Source organism: Panthera tigris, chromosome X (genome assembly GCF_018350195.1).
Source record: "Panthera tigris isolate Pti1 chromosome X, P.tigris_Pti1_mat1.1, whole genome shotgun sequence".
Classification (NCBI taxonomy): Eukaryota; Metazoa; Chordata; class Mammalia; order Carnivora; family Felidae; genus Panthera; species Panthera tigris.
Genome location: NC_056677.1, coordinates 38,519,070 through 38,531,850, shown reverse-complemented (window position 1 = coordinate 38,531,850; position 12,781 = coordinate 38,519,070). Strand labels below are relative to the sequence as shown.

Below are 12,781 nucleotides of genomic sequence, written 5' to 3'. Positions count from 1 at the left end.
CAGATTCTCTTGTGAGATTGATTGTGAACGCGGTTAATGAATATATAAACGTACGCGTTGCACCTCTGTCAATCCTAAACAGGCTCAAGCACACATGTGAATAGATACACACGTATTTTCCAGATGTTAACATTGACTGGGTGTCTTGATTATAAATGATACAAATGAGGGTTTGTTTTTTTTTTCTTCTTTTTTACAATTTTTTTTTTCTTTTGCGTAAGTCTTCAGAGGGTCTGTGGCGCCAACGCCTTGTTCCTTTGTGTTTATTAGCTCGGGAAAGTAGACCAGGAGTTTTACAAAGATAGTGACCTGTTCATAGGAGCCACCATCAACGTGTGGGGAAGAAAAGTGCTTCTTTGCGACTGTGATAACTTTACGAAGACTTATTACAAGACTAAATATGGAATTGGTAAGTAACACGTATGTCACTTAGAAAATAATACTTCGGGGTGCCTGGTGGTTCAGTCAGTTGAGCGTCCGTCTCTTGATTTGGGCTCAGATGATGATCCCACGGTCGTGGGATGGAGCCCTGCGTTGGGCTCTGTGCTGATCGTGGAACCTGCTTAAGATTCTCCCTCCGCCCCCCTCCCTGACTTGTGCTGTCTCTTTCTCTCTTATCAAATAAAAAATCAAGGGGCGCCCGGGTGGCTCAGTCGGTTAAGCGTCCGACTTCGGCTCCGGTGATGATCTCGCAGTTTGTGGGTTCAAGCCCCACGTCGGGCTCTGTGCTGACGGCTCGGAGCCCGGAGCCTGCTTCGGATTCTGTGTCTCCCTCTCTCTCTGCCCCTCCCCTGCTGGTGCTCTGTCGCTCTGTTTCTCAAGAATAAATAAATGTAAAAAAATCAAGCAAATAAAAAATAACGTTTAAAAATTTAGAATCTGTGTTCTGTAGTTTAGGATTTTGCTTTTGAGTTGCAAATGCTAAGCTCAGAATAGCTACCATGTATTCATTGAGCATTTGCTGGTAGGCGTTTGTTGTGTTACTCCTAACAACGATTCGAGACTCATTGTCCCCATTTTAGAGGTGAAGAAGCCGAGGCTTTAAAGGCTTAAAAAGCTGAGGTGAAGAAGCTGAGGCTGACTTGTCGAAGGCTATGCAGTAAGTGAAGGGTGAGCTGAGCTCTGAACTTGTCTACCTGATGCCAGAGGCTTCCGTTTTCCTTTACAGCCGGCCCTCTGCCTGACTGCAGCTCGGGCTCCATGTTCTCCGGTCGAGCAACTGAAATGGAAATCTGAATGCTTTTCTTTTCACTGAATTCCTGCTTACTGCAATGGGTATACTGCTTATCTGAGTTCTCTGAGTCTCTCGTGCCAGTTTGTTCTACCTTTCCTGGTGAAGCCCAGCCATGTTTCCAGCTTTTCTCTCTCCTTAGACATCCGTTCTCTTCAGATGAGTTCAGTTCAGAATGAGAAGAAGGGGTTTATTAAGAACTTACTGGGGGGCGGGGTGCCCCTGGGTGGCTCAGTCGGTTAACCGTCTGACTCTTTATTTCAGCTCAGGTCATGATCTCACGGTTTGTAAGTTCCAGCCCCGCATCAGCCTCTGTGCTGACAGCACAGAACCTGCTTGGGATTCTCTCTCTCCCTCTCTCTCAAAAGAAAGAAATAAGCTTAAAAAAAAAAAAAAAAAAGAACCTACTAGGTACAGGTTGTTGTAGTAGGACTTAGGAGCTGTGGAGTTAAAGAGTTTCTTAGGCCGGAAGGAGCGCAGAAACCTACTGCGTGTTCCGTGGCGTTATGAGAATCATAGAAGCAGGCAGAGGATCTGACATGAAACCCGAACAACAAAGCCCTCATTTGTGAAACCTGCCAGCCAGCCCTGCCCCCTTCCTGGGCCCTGCTCCAGGTACCTGTCCCTGAGTGGAAGTGATGGTGGGGAGGAGGGTTGCCGACCTCCCAGGTTGGGGTTTGGAGCTGGGGGGCGGGGGTAGTGCTTCCTCCCGTATTCTTGTCTGAGACAAGGCACTTTGTTACTAGAATGAGCACCTCACATGTCTTGGTGTTCCCATTGTGTAGCATTCCTGGCCTCCTGGGCATCTTCCTGTCGTGGGAGAAGGCACACAGCATACACAAAGGGTTGGCACAAAAAACACTTTGGATTTCACTCTTCCGTTCATTAAGGGAATTTGTTCCACGGCATTTGCTTGCCAGATTAGTCACAATGCACGGGCCTTAGGGGGCCACATCGGTAGTCTCTTCTGTTACTGTCTAAAAGTCGTGCTCTCTCGTGGACGCAGTTGGGCACATTAGTTTTGGGGACTGTGAACACGAGGCAGCCAGGCATGTGCATGTGGTGGCTGTTGGGGAGGAGTTGCTAGTGGTCCGCAGATCCCTGGGAAGGAGGATTTGGTTTTTAATAAATGTCGATGCCTGTGTAGAATCAGTAAGTCTTCGGGGTAGGCTTAAAACTTGAAGAAGAAGAAAAAAAAACATATATAGAAAAGACGAGTTAACTGAAGACGTTGACCTCCGTCCCACTGAAAGATGGTCTTAATGTGAAGGACGTGGCAAAGGTTTCCAAACCTCATCTGATCCCTTCAGCGCAAAGCCCCAACATTTGGTTAATGCTTGTCTGCCAGCTCGATTTCGAGACTGCAAAGGTTGCATTTGGGAAAATGAACGTGGTACTGGTGAGACATGGTATGTTGTTAGTGTCCTAACCGGTTTGCAGGGAACTTGCAGAGACAGAGTGACTTCTCTGGCGTCCTCTAAATCTAGCCGTCCTCGGCAAACAGATCAGCTCTAGATGCCCGATGGTCCATTTTGGTTGATCCCTGGCGCTTAATTTCTTTCTGCTCACTTCTCTGGGTCACTCTATACAATTATGCATTATGTAAAAAAAAAAAAAAAAAAAAGGAGTCTGTGCCTTTAAAGCTAATATAACACGAGCATCGTGCATTTAAACAGAAAATTATGCAAATGCAAAATTATGATGCATTTTATAGTCACGCTGACTTTTTATATTTCTCATATGTTAAAATACCCCATTTAACAGACACTATTATTACACAGCATTTCTTGAGTCACAACAGTGTACTTAATGTAAGTAATGACTAGAAATTATATCCATGGTGCAAGCGGGGCGGGGTGGGTGGGTCGTGAATCCGCATTCTCTGGTAATCGTTACTTTGCCTTTTCTGACTTTTTGGTGAGGTTAAATTAGCGTACTTCATGTTACTCAGATACAGTCACATCTGACATCTCGATCGAGTTTATAATTCGTCTGCTTCTCTAAATTCAGAAGACCGCATTTTACGCATTATATTCTCGTATCCTTGAAGTTCAAACTAGAACAGAGTCCCGTCAGTAAGTGTGGTCGCGCTTCCTCCCTTGTCAGGAATTGTGGCCAGTGCAGTCCAGGAAGGCGCAGACAGGCGCTAACCACACCACTGGGACCTCCTAAGAGGGGCCGGGGAGAGATTTGTAAATGCCACCTTGGGGCTTTTTAGTACCTTCTCCTATCTAATGACACCTCAGCAGATTTGGGGTGGTGGTGGGGGGGCGGTGAGAAAAAAATGGCAGACAGACAAAGAGAAGGGGTTGGTCACAGTCCCAAGGAAGGTGCAGGGGTAAGCTTTCTATTTATGTAGAAGCAGAGGGCTCCATAGAATTCCAAGAGAGATTTGTGCCCCTGTGTAAAACCCAATTTGACTCCTAAAACAAAATGAGGGTTCTTTTGTGCGTTCAAGGACTCACTCTAAGGAGAAAGCGATTCCATAGACTCCTTGCATGGAACATTCCAATGTGACTCTCCCACTAGGCAGCTCGGCCATCCGCTGGCCCTGGCTCACCTGCCGGCCTGTAAGCATGTCACTTGCCTCGTGATTTCGTGTGGATGCATGCGGACCGGCAGATGGATGCCTGTTGGGCTTTCCTGTAGCATAAAGGTTAGAAAAGGCTCCAGGGGCTCCAGCAGGAGTTTCTCTCACTGAAGGCACGGGGACTTGAATGTAACCTGTTCTCACCTAGAATTCCTGCCTTGGGTTATTATTTCTTTGCTATAGGAGGACTTGCTTATCATCGAACCTTAGGGGCTGGGACAGCCAAAACTAGTAAAACAACAACACCACCAGCAACAACAAACCAGCTGTTTCCATTGCTTTTAAGTGCATATTAGGCTGTACTGACAGTAAAGATGAGCAGCATTCTTTAAAGCATCTTTGATTTTGTGGATTTCTTTCTGGCCTCTTGACGAACTCTGCACTGTTGGCGCCGGAAGCGGTGGGACATCCAAGATGAGAATTTAATGGTCATTGGCGCGAATTAGCTATCCCAAGCTGCGGCGTCAGTCGTAGACTCTGCTTCTGGTTGCACCCCGTGGCCTCAACGGATCTAACAATTTTGCCCCTTTTTTCCGTCCGCCGCGAAGCACAGAGGGTTGAGGAATGGACGGTCCCTGAAGGATTTTCGAGCGAGGGCTCAAGAATAATGTGATTCACTAATTATTTGGCCCCCCCCCCCCCCCCCCCCCCCGAAATGAACATCCCACCAAACTCATTTGACCTGGGTATTGGGTACAAGCAGAGGGGGGTTTATTTTGATGTTAATGAAGTTAATGAAGTCTGAGCTTTAGGATTCTTCCATGGCCTGAGCCCCAGTCCAAAGCCCCGATCCTAATTTTGTCTTAACAATTTTGGCATTCTTTGTATTGAAGCGCTTACTCCCAAATTATGTAAGCTTCAGGCCTCCTAAAATCTGGGTCCGTATCTGGGTTACTAGAACATACAGGATGAGCTTTGAGGGGTGCCTGGGTGGCTCAGTCAGTTAAGTGGCTGACTCTTGATTTTGGCTCAGGTCACCGTCTCATGGTTGGTTTGTGAGATCGAGCCCCGTGTCAGGATCTGCACTGATGGTGCGGAGCCTGCTTGGGATTCTCTCTCTCTCTCTCTCCCTCTCTCTCTCCCTCTCTCTCCGCCCCTCTCCCGCTCATGTTCTCACTTTCTCAAAATAAATAAACATTAAAAAAAAAAAAAAAGATGAACTTTGAGGTGATTGAAGGCATTTTCCAGCATTGTTTCCAATCGAGATGGCAAATAGTAAAAATCACAGTGAAGGATCATTAACATTCGTCTTAAAAACATCATCTTTCTGGGGCGCCTGGGTGGCTCAGTCGGTTGAGTGTCCTGACTTCGGCTCAGGTCACGATCTCGTGGTTTGTGGGTTCCAGCCCCATGCCGGGCTCTGTGCTGACAGCTGGGATCCTGGAGCCTGCTTCAGATTCTGGGTCTCCCTCTCTCTCTGCCCCACCCTTGCTCACGCTCTGTCTCTCTCTGTCTCTCAAAAATAAATAAACATTAAAAAAAATTTAAAAACATCGCCTTTCTGTAATTTTGTTGGAATCTAGTTAATCGTGGATAGGCACTCAGTATATTTGCTTTTACAACTCGCTCGGAATGAGAGGAATCAGGCCATTGAAGCGACAGAGGTGTCTCAGAGTTCAGCAGGGTGCCATTTAAGAAGATATTTGGGAAGATGCTGTGTACAAAACTGGTATAATTTTTCATTTATTCAAGGAACATTTTTTTAATATCTGAAGCATGCAAGATGCTGGGATGATGGAAAACCAAAGACAGGAAACATAGGTGCAAGTCCGAAGCCTTGTGGGTGTACACCATTACCCAGAGAAAAAGATGTATGTGCTACGAAAAAGTCAGGCATGATAGAGGGGAACACTCCTCGGCTTCTATACACTAGATGGCGCTGTGGGTGCAGAGGAAAGCTTGAAATTGGTTCTTTTGTTGCTTAAATCTGTTGCAAAAATTATGTAGTTGAGAGCAGACAACACTTATAAAACTTGTAATTCTGGCGGGGGGGAGGTATAGAATGCATTCTTAATTATTTTGTGATTCAGCATATGTCCTCTTTTGGTTACACTGTTCAGATTTGTACGCAGAGTCGTATGTATGCATGTGTCCCCTTGTTAGAAGAAACTGATCACGCCCCGATGTGCTGCTAATCACAGAGTTTTCCCTGCCATCCTGTGGTCCTTTCCCTGAAATGAAGGTACCAGTCAGTGGTGTGTTTGATTTGCCGGTTAACAATAATAGGGGTCGACTGCAGCTCTACCTAATTCCAAGATTTGAACTTTCCTCTTTATTACCAAGATTTTAATTGCCACAAAAATAGCAATAGGAGAGGCTCGCAAGCCACTTCTGTACTGGCTGCCTGGCTGGTCCCTTTCACTGAGCCAGTGAGAAATCTTTGATGGCATTCTCTTCGCCAATATGTCTTCTGTGAACGGTTTCTGTTAGGGCAGAACAATACTCTTTTGGGGATTATGCTCGAGGGGATTTCACACAAAGGCTAAGGAAATAAGGAAGTCTAAGGAAATGTGAAAGTTGAAAATGTTTTCAAATCGGGAGTTAGAAATAGCCTCGGACCCTTAGCCTTTTGATCTATCAGTAAAAAAACAAAACAAAACCCTCAATTCGAAGAGTTTGGTTGCCTTGGATGACAAATTGATGTGTATTTTCCATTATAGAGTTGTGCTTTAAATCTGTACTCTTCTATTGGAAGTCTGACAGCAGAGGGGCGCCTGGATGGCTCAGTCGAGTCGGTTAAATGTCCGACTTCCGCTGTGGTCATGATCTCCCGGTTCGTGGGTTCGAGCCCCACATCGGGCTCTGCGCTGACAGCTGGGAGCCTGGAGCCTGCTTTGGATTCTGTGTCTCCCTCTCTCTCTGCCCCTCCCCTGCGCACGCTCGCTCACTCTCTCTGTCAAAAATAAACAAACAAACAAAAAAACGTTAACAGGGGAAAAGGAAATCTTTGCTTGTACGGAACTCCTTAGAGTCATGAATGTTTTGTTGTGTTTGTTTTCCGAAAGATTCTGGCATTTTCTTTGCCCTTTGTGGTGGGGCAAACACAAGTGACTTGGAGATTATACAGCCTCACAGACGAGTGCCTAACAGCTCCCAGGCAATTACAAATATGTCCCCAGCCCTCTGTCCATCGCTCCATCCTCAAAAATGATGAGTTAAAGAAAAGCAATGACATTTACCCAGAACGCTCCCTTTGAGCGAGTAAGCAGTGGCTATTCTTTCAAGTTTTGTGTATTTGTTTTCAGCTTTATTCTTGGTTTTCTGCCTCCATCACATCTGAGTACAATTGCAACCTGGAGCCGTGGCTGGTGAGAAGTTTTGATTTGGTTTTGTAACTCGATGGGGAAGTGCCATGGCCTGGAGTTGAGTTAGGGGAAAAGAGAGAGGTCTGAAGAAGGGCACGCAGGAGGAGGGGATGGTGCTTGGGGAAGGTAAAGGCAAAACAGTGAGGAATCAGGCCTGTTTGGAAAGGAGTTTGATTAGGGAGTGTTGACTGAAGACGGGAGAGGGCTAAATTCCAGGTTAAAATCTGGGATGGGCGGGTGGCAGAACGTTCCAAGTTTGAATTTTCATATCATTGGGAAAATCACAGAAGGACAGAAAAGAGTCAGAAATGGGGATGTGATGACAAAAGAGAAATGTTTACTTACTTGACATAGGCAGTTTCTTTTTCCTTTCTCTCTTTTGAACCAATGGCGATTATTGAGTGACTTCTTTGGTTTCTGTAAACATGATTGAAACCTACCCTCCGAGGATTTTGCTGTGTTTTCTTTGAAAGAGTTTAAAATAGTCCATCTTGAAAACATAACAAACCTTTCAAAACAGCCACAATCGGGGCGAAAAAAAAAAACAACACAAAAAAAACCCAAAGCAACCCAAACCAAAATAAAAACCATTGACGTCTCGTTTGCCTTTGTTTTGTTACAGAGAACTTTACCTCGATTTCTTGCAAGGCTCCTCCTCCTCCAAAGATAGAAAGGAAATTTCCGCCTTATAATGGCTTTGGTTCCGAAGAGGACTCTCTCCGCACCTGCATAGGGCTTGTGCCCACACCTCATCAGAGGAACTTTAAGAAGTTCATGGAGAAGAACAGGTGCTTGAGGGAACCATGATTTGGGTCTGATCTTTCCCAGATGTGTTGGGTTTATACTGTAGGCCTCATGGTGGAACTGATGATGCTTAGCCCCATGTAATTCAAAGTCCAGTAACATGCTGTTAGAGCTTTTCAACGAATTTAGTTTTCCCAGGATTCTTGAGACACAGTGGACCTAGAACATTCTATAACTTTAAGGTGTACAGCATAAAGATTGGATATGTATATATGTTGGGAAAAAAAAACGGTCACCACTAGAAGATCAGTTCACGTCGGTCACCTCACACAGTTACAACTTTTGTTTTCCTGTCGTGATAAGAACTTTTAAGATCTACTCTCCCAGCAGCTTTTAAATACACGATAGGGTATTGTTAACTGTGGTCAGCTTGTTGTACATTACGTTCCCAGGACTTCTTGATCTTCTGTAGCTGAAGGTTTGTACCTTTTGACCCCCCTCACCCATTTTCCCAACCCCCAGCCCACCCACCCCCAAGTCTGGCAACCACCAACCTGATCTGTTTCTAGGAGTTGGGTTTTTTGAGATTCCACGTGGAAGTGAGGTCATGTCTTTCTCTGCCCGACTCCTTTCACTTAGCGTAATGCCCTCAAGGTCCATCCGTGTTGCTGTAAATGGCAGGATTTCCTCCTTTTTTTTATAGTTGGATAATATTCCATTGCAGATATAAGCCACATCTTCTGTATCCATTCATCTGTTGCTAGACGCCTTAGGTTGTTACCCTGTCTCGTTTCCTCCGGATATATTCCCGGAAGTAGAATTACTGGCTCAGGTGGTGGTTTTAAGTTTTTTGAGGACCCTCCCTACTCTTTTCCATCGCGGTTGCCCCAGTTCACATTCCCATTAACAGGGCACGGGGGATCCCTTTCCACATCCTTACCATTGAATGGTCATTTGATTTCATTATCTTTTATTTCTACTTTTTTAAAAAGACGGAACACTTCCTGAATTTGCCGGTCATCCTGATGACCAAGGGACCATGCTGATCTTGGGATTGTTCTAACGCTAGTATGTGTGCTGCTGAAGTGAGACCCCCGGGTGATTATTTTATTTTATTGATTTATTTATTAAAAAAAATTTTTTTTAATGTTTGTTTATTTTTGAGACAGAGAGAGACAGAGCATGAACGGGGGAGGGTCAGAGAGAGAGGGAGACACAGAATCTGAAGCAGGCTCCAGGCTCTGAGCTGTCAGCCCAGAGCCTGACACGGGGCTCGAACTCACGGACCGTGAGATCATGACCTGAGCCGAAGTCAGACGCCCAACCGACTGAGCCACCCAGATGCCCCAATTAATGCTGTTTTAATTTGAGAGGTTTGGTTGAGTTTCGTAACTGTAGATTGCTCCCATGGGTGAATATAATTTCAAAAGCTGGACTTTGAAAATTATTCCTGATATACACGAGGAAAAATCTGCCCCTCCCATCAATATGTATAGAATGTGGGAACTGCCCATGGCTGCTGTTTACTTCTGCAGGGAGAGCAGGCCCTGGTGAGGGAAGTTGGGGGAAAAAGTGGGAAAATGTCGCAGACGTTTGAATAGGATGTGGGCTGAACATTGAAGTCCTGTGTGAGGGAAATACTGAGTCAGGAGAACGGGTGGAGAAAAATACTAAAGGGAACGTGTAGTAAGACCAGTGGAGGAGAAGAAAAAGCATTCTGAATTTGATCAAATGTAAGGAGATATGATTGTAGAACATTAAAAAAAATTTTTTTTTCAATGTTTGTTTATTTTTGAGAAAGAGACTGAGCACGAGTGGGGGAGGGGCAGAGAGAGAGGGAGCCACAGAATCCGAAGCAGGCTCCAGGCTCCAAGCTGTCAGCCCAGAGCCCGACGCGGGGCTCGAACCCACGAACCACGGGATCATGACCTCAGCCAAAATCGGATGCTTAACTGACTGAACCACCCAGGCACCCCTGATTGTAGAACATTTTGACACAGAGGGAACAGTAGTTTTGCTGTGTTGGTAAAAATGCCGAAAATATATGGAGAATTGTATAGGGTGTCTAAAAGGCTATCTTTGCCATCATGTGATGACCTTTACTTTTTAAGAAATACTCCTTTACTTTTAAGGACTTTAGAGTTCTGTTTTTTAAGTTTTGAAATTAATGCTACACCAAGTGTGGCCCCCACACTGGTTAGAAATCTTAATTCTTGGGCCTCAAGAGTTTAGACCTACTAAAGGCAGAAACTCTGGCGGTGGGGGTGGGTGGAACCCGGCACTGTGTTTTAACCGGGGTGGGTGGGACCCGGCACTGTGTTTTAACCAGCCTTCCAGGGGGTTCTGATGGGCACCAGGCTTTGAGAGCCACTGAATCCCGTCACTTAAGAGGGACACCAGCTCATACTCCACCCCCCTTCTAGATAATAGAGTTTGCAGTGAATTTCCAGAGCCGGACTTCCAATGGATACTTTTCACTAACTGCTGTTTTTCAGGGCAGCTACCCGAAGGAGGCGGGCAAGAAGAATGTCCAATTGTAAAAGGAGAGGGAATTTTTCTTATAAGTAAACAAGATGAAATATGATCTAGGGTGTTGCTTCTGGAACCCGGGGAAAACAGCTCCCTGTGGGTAGTTGCCTTAGTCTCTCTTTCTGTCTACACCGCATCAACTTGCCCACAGAGCACTGACTGTAGACAGCATTCCACGTCCTTGTCATGCTGTTGTGGCTGGACAATGGTGGTACAGGCACAAATGTGTCTAATTTTGTTTCTTTCTGTCCACTGCTCGTTCTGTGCCAGGAATACGCTTCCCTCAGGCTCCTCCCACACAGTGACCTTGTTTCCATAGTAACTGGCACATTCAGCGGGAGACTTACACAGGAGTTTGAATAACCCAAGGTTTTAAAACTGTGAGAACCTAAGGAAGACGATCTCACAAAGCACGCACAACAGTTTCTTGATGCTAATAAACTGAATTGAGACGCGCGATTGTATGTGACATATGTTGACTATATGCATATTGCTGTTAAAAATTTTCCTGGGTGCTAATTGTTGCATGAGGTTAATGGTGATCCACCATCCAATGAATCGTTGAAGGAAATCGTTGGGAGTTCCAGATTGAGGCCTGTGAGGTTTTTAATGGAATGGAGACTTTATTTTCTGGGTAAAATTTCACTGTGGTAGCCTGCTGGGCGGATTGTCTAGTCTGACTTGGGAGAACCAGAATAATATCTTTCTTGGTTTTTTTTTTTTTTCAAGTTTTTATTTATTTATCTTGAGAGAGAGAGCACGCACACACGCACAGCCAGGGGAGGACAGAGAGAGAGAGGGGGAGAGAGGATCCCAAGCAGGCTCTGCTCGGTCAGCACAGAGCCAGACATCGGGGGGGGGGGGGGTGGTGCTCAGCCTCACAAACCGTGAGATCATGACCTGAGTTGAAATCAGGAGTCGGATACTTAACCGACTGAGCCACCCAGGCGTCCCCAGAATAATCTCTTCCTTGCTGCACTGATGGAATTAGTTACTTTGTTCTCTGCGAGCCCACAGTACTCTGCTGATCATACCTTTAGAAATAATAATAATAGTATAGTATTACCGCTAATAAGCAATTTGTGGTTATGGTATGCTAACTGCTTTACGATACTTGATCTCATCTATTCCTCAAAACAACCTCATGAAGTACATAATATTACTTGTACCCATTCTTCACATGAGGAAACTGAGGCTCAGAGAGGCTATGCAATTTGCCCAAGCTCACACAGCTAATGTTCAGTTGAACTAGGATTTGAGCCCAGAGAGGTCCGACTCCTGGAGTTCACCTTCTTTCCACAGAGGCTGTACTTATCAGGGTGTGTGGCAATTACTTGTTTATGTAATTGTGGTGTCCCCCCCCCCCACTAGATCGAGAGCTCTTTGAGGGCAGGGACTAGCTTAACTGCTTCCCTCAGAGTCTGAACAGTGCTGGCTGCGGACTTGGGGCTCATTAAATATTTTGCCCAATAAGAGAAGGAACGGATGAGCAAGGAAGTAAATGGAATACACATTCACCCTTCCAGTTTTTATGGATAGAAGAGACAAATGACTTCCCACCAGGAAAGCTATCATCCCAGACTTGGGCTATTCATAGCCATCTAGCATCCAAAACTCCACGGCTTAATCTTCATCTCTGACTTGCTTCAGATGTTTTTCCACCTGCTGTCTCCATCAGTCATGCGTTTTTCTTCTCTTAAAAATTTTTTTTTTCTCGTCAATAAAAAGAAATCTTCTCGTCTCTTCCAACCAGAAGACTATAGCTCCCCACTGTTTGTGAGGTTTTGAGTAGGTATGGAGCACTGATCTAGGGGGCTTGAGATCCATCAGTGGACAAAACAGACGCAAAGCCCTAGCCTCCTACAACTTACATTCTGGCTGGGGGAGGCAGACAGCGCGCAGTTCAGATGATAAATAAGTTTGTTCCGTGAGTATGTAGAAGGTGTTAAATACCACAGGAAAAGTCAAGACTGTAATCAGTTGCTATGAAAAGAATAAAGAAAAACTGGTAGTGTGGGGCTAAGGGACACCCCTGGATTCATTTTTTTTTTTTTAAAGCGTGGTCTGGGGCACCTGGGTGGGTCAGTCGGTTACGCATCTGATTTTGGCTCAGGTACGATCTATCTCACGGTCTGTGAGTTCGAGCCCCACATCAGGCTCGCTGCTGTCAGCACAGAGCCTGCTTCAGATCCTCTGTCTCCCTCCCTCTCTCTGCCTCTCCCACTTGCTCGTGCTCTCTCTCTCTCAAAAATATACTTAAAAAAAATAGCATGGTCTGGATGGACCTTACTAAGGAGGGGGAGGAAATCTGTTCTAGGCAGAAGGAAGAGCTGGTGTAAGGACCCAGAGCAAGGAACAGGCTAACTGGATAGAACACATGAG

The 12,781-nt window shown here is 45.5% G+C and overlaps 1 protein-coding gene across 1 annotated transcript in view; it reads left to right on the top strand.

Annotated features, from left to right (window-relative positions):
* EFHC2 (EF-hand domain containing 2) overlaps positions 1–12,781 on the top strand; it is a 198,046-nt gene that overhangs the window by 95,559 nt on the left and 89,706 nt on the right. The window contains exons 7-8 of the mRNA XM_007081628.3: positions 271–409; positions 7,749–7,914. Of these exons, the coding sequence (XP_007081690.2) occupies positions 271–409; positions 7,749–7,914 (305 nt within the window). The remainder of the gene's footprint in view (positions 1–270; positions 410–7,748; positions 7,915–12,781) is intronic.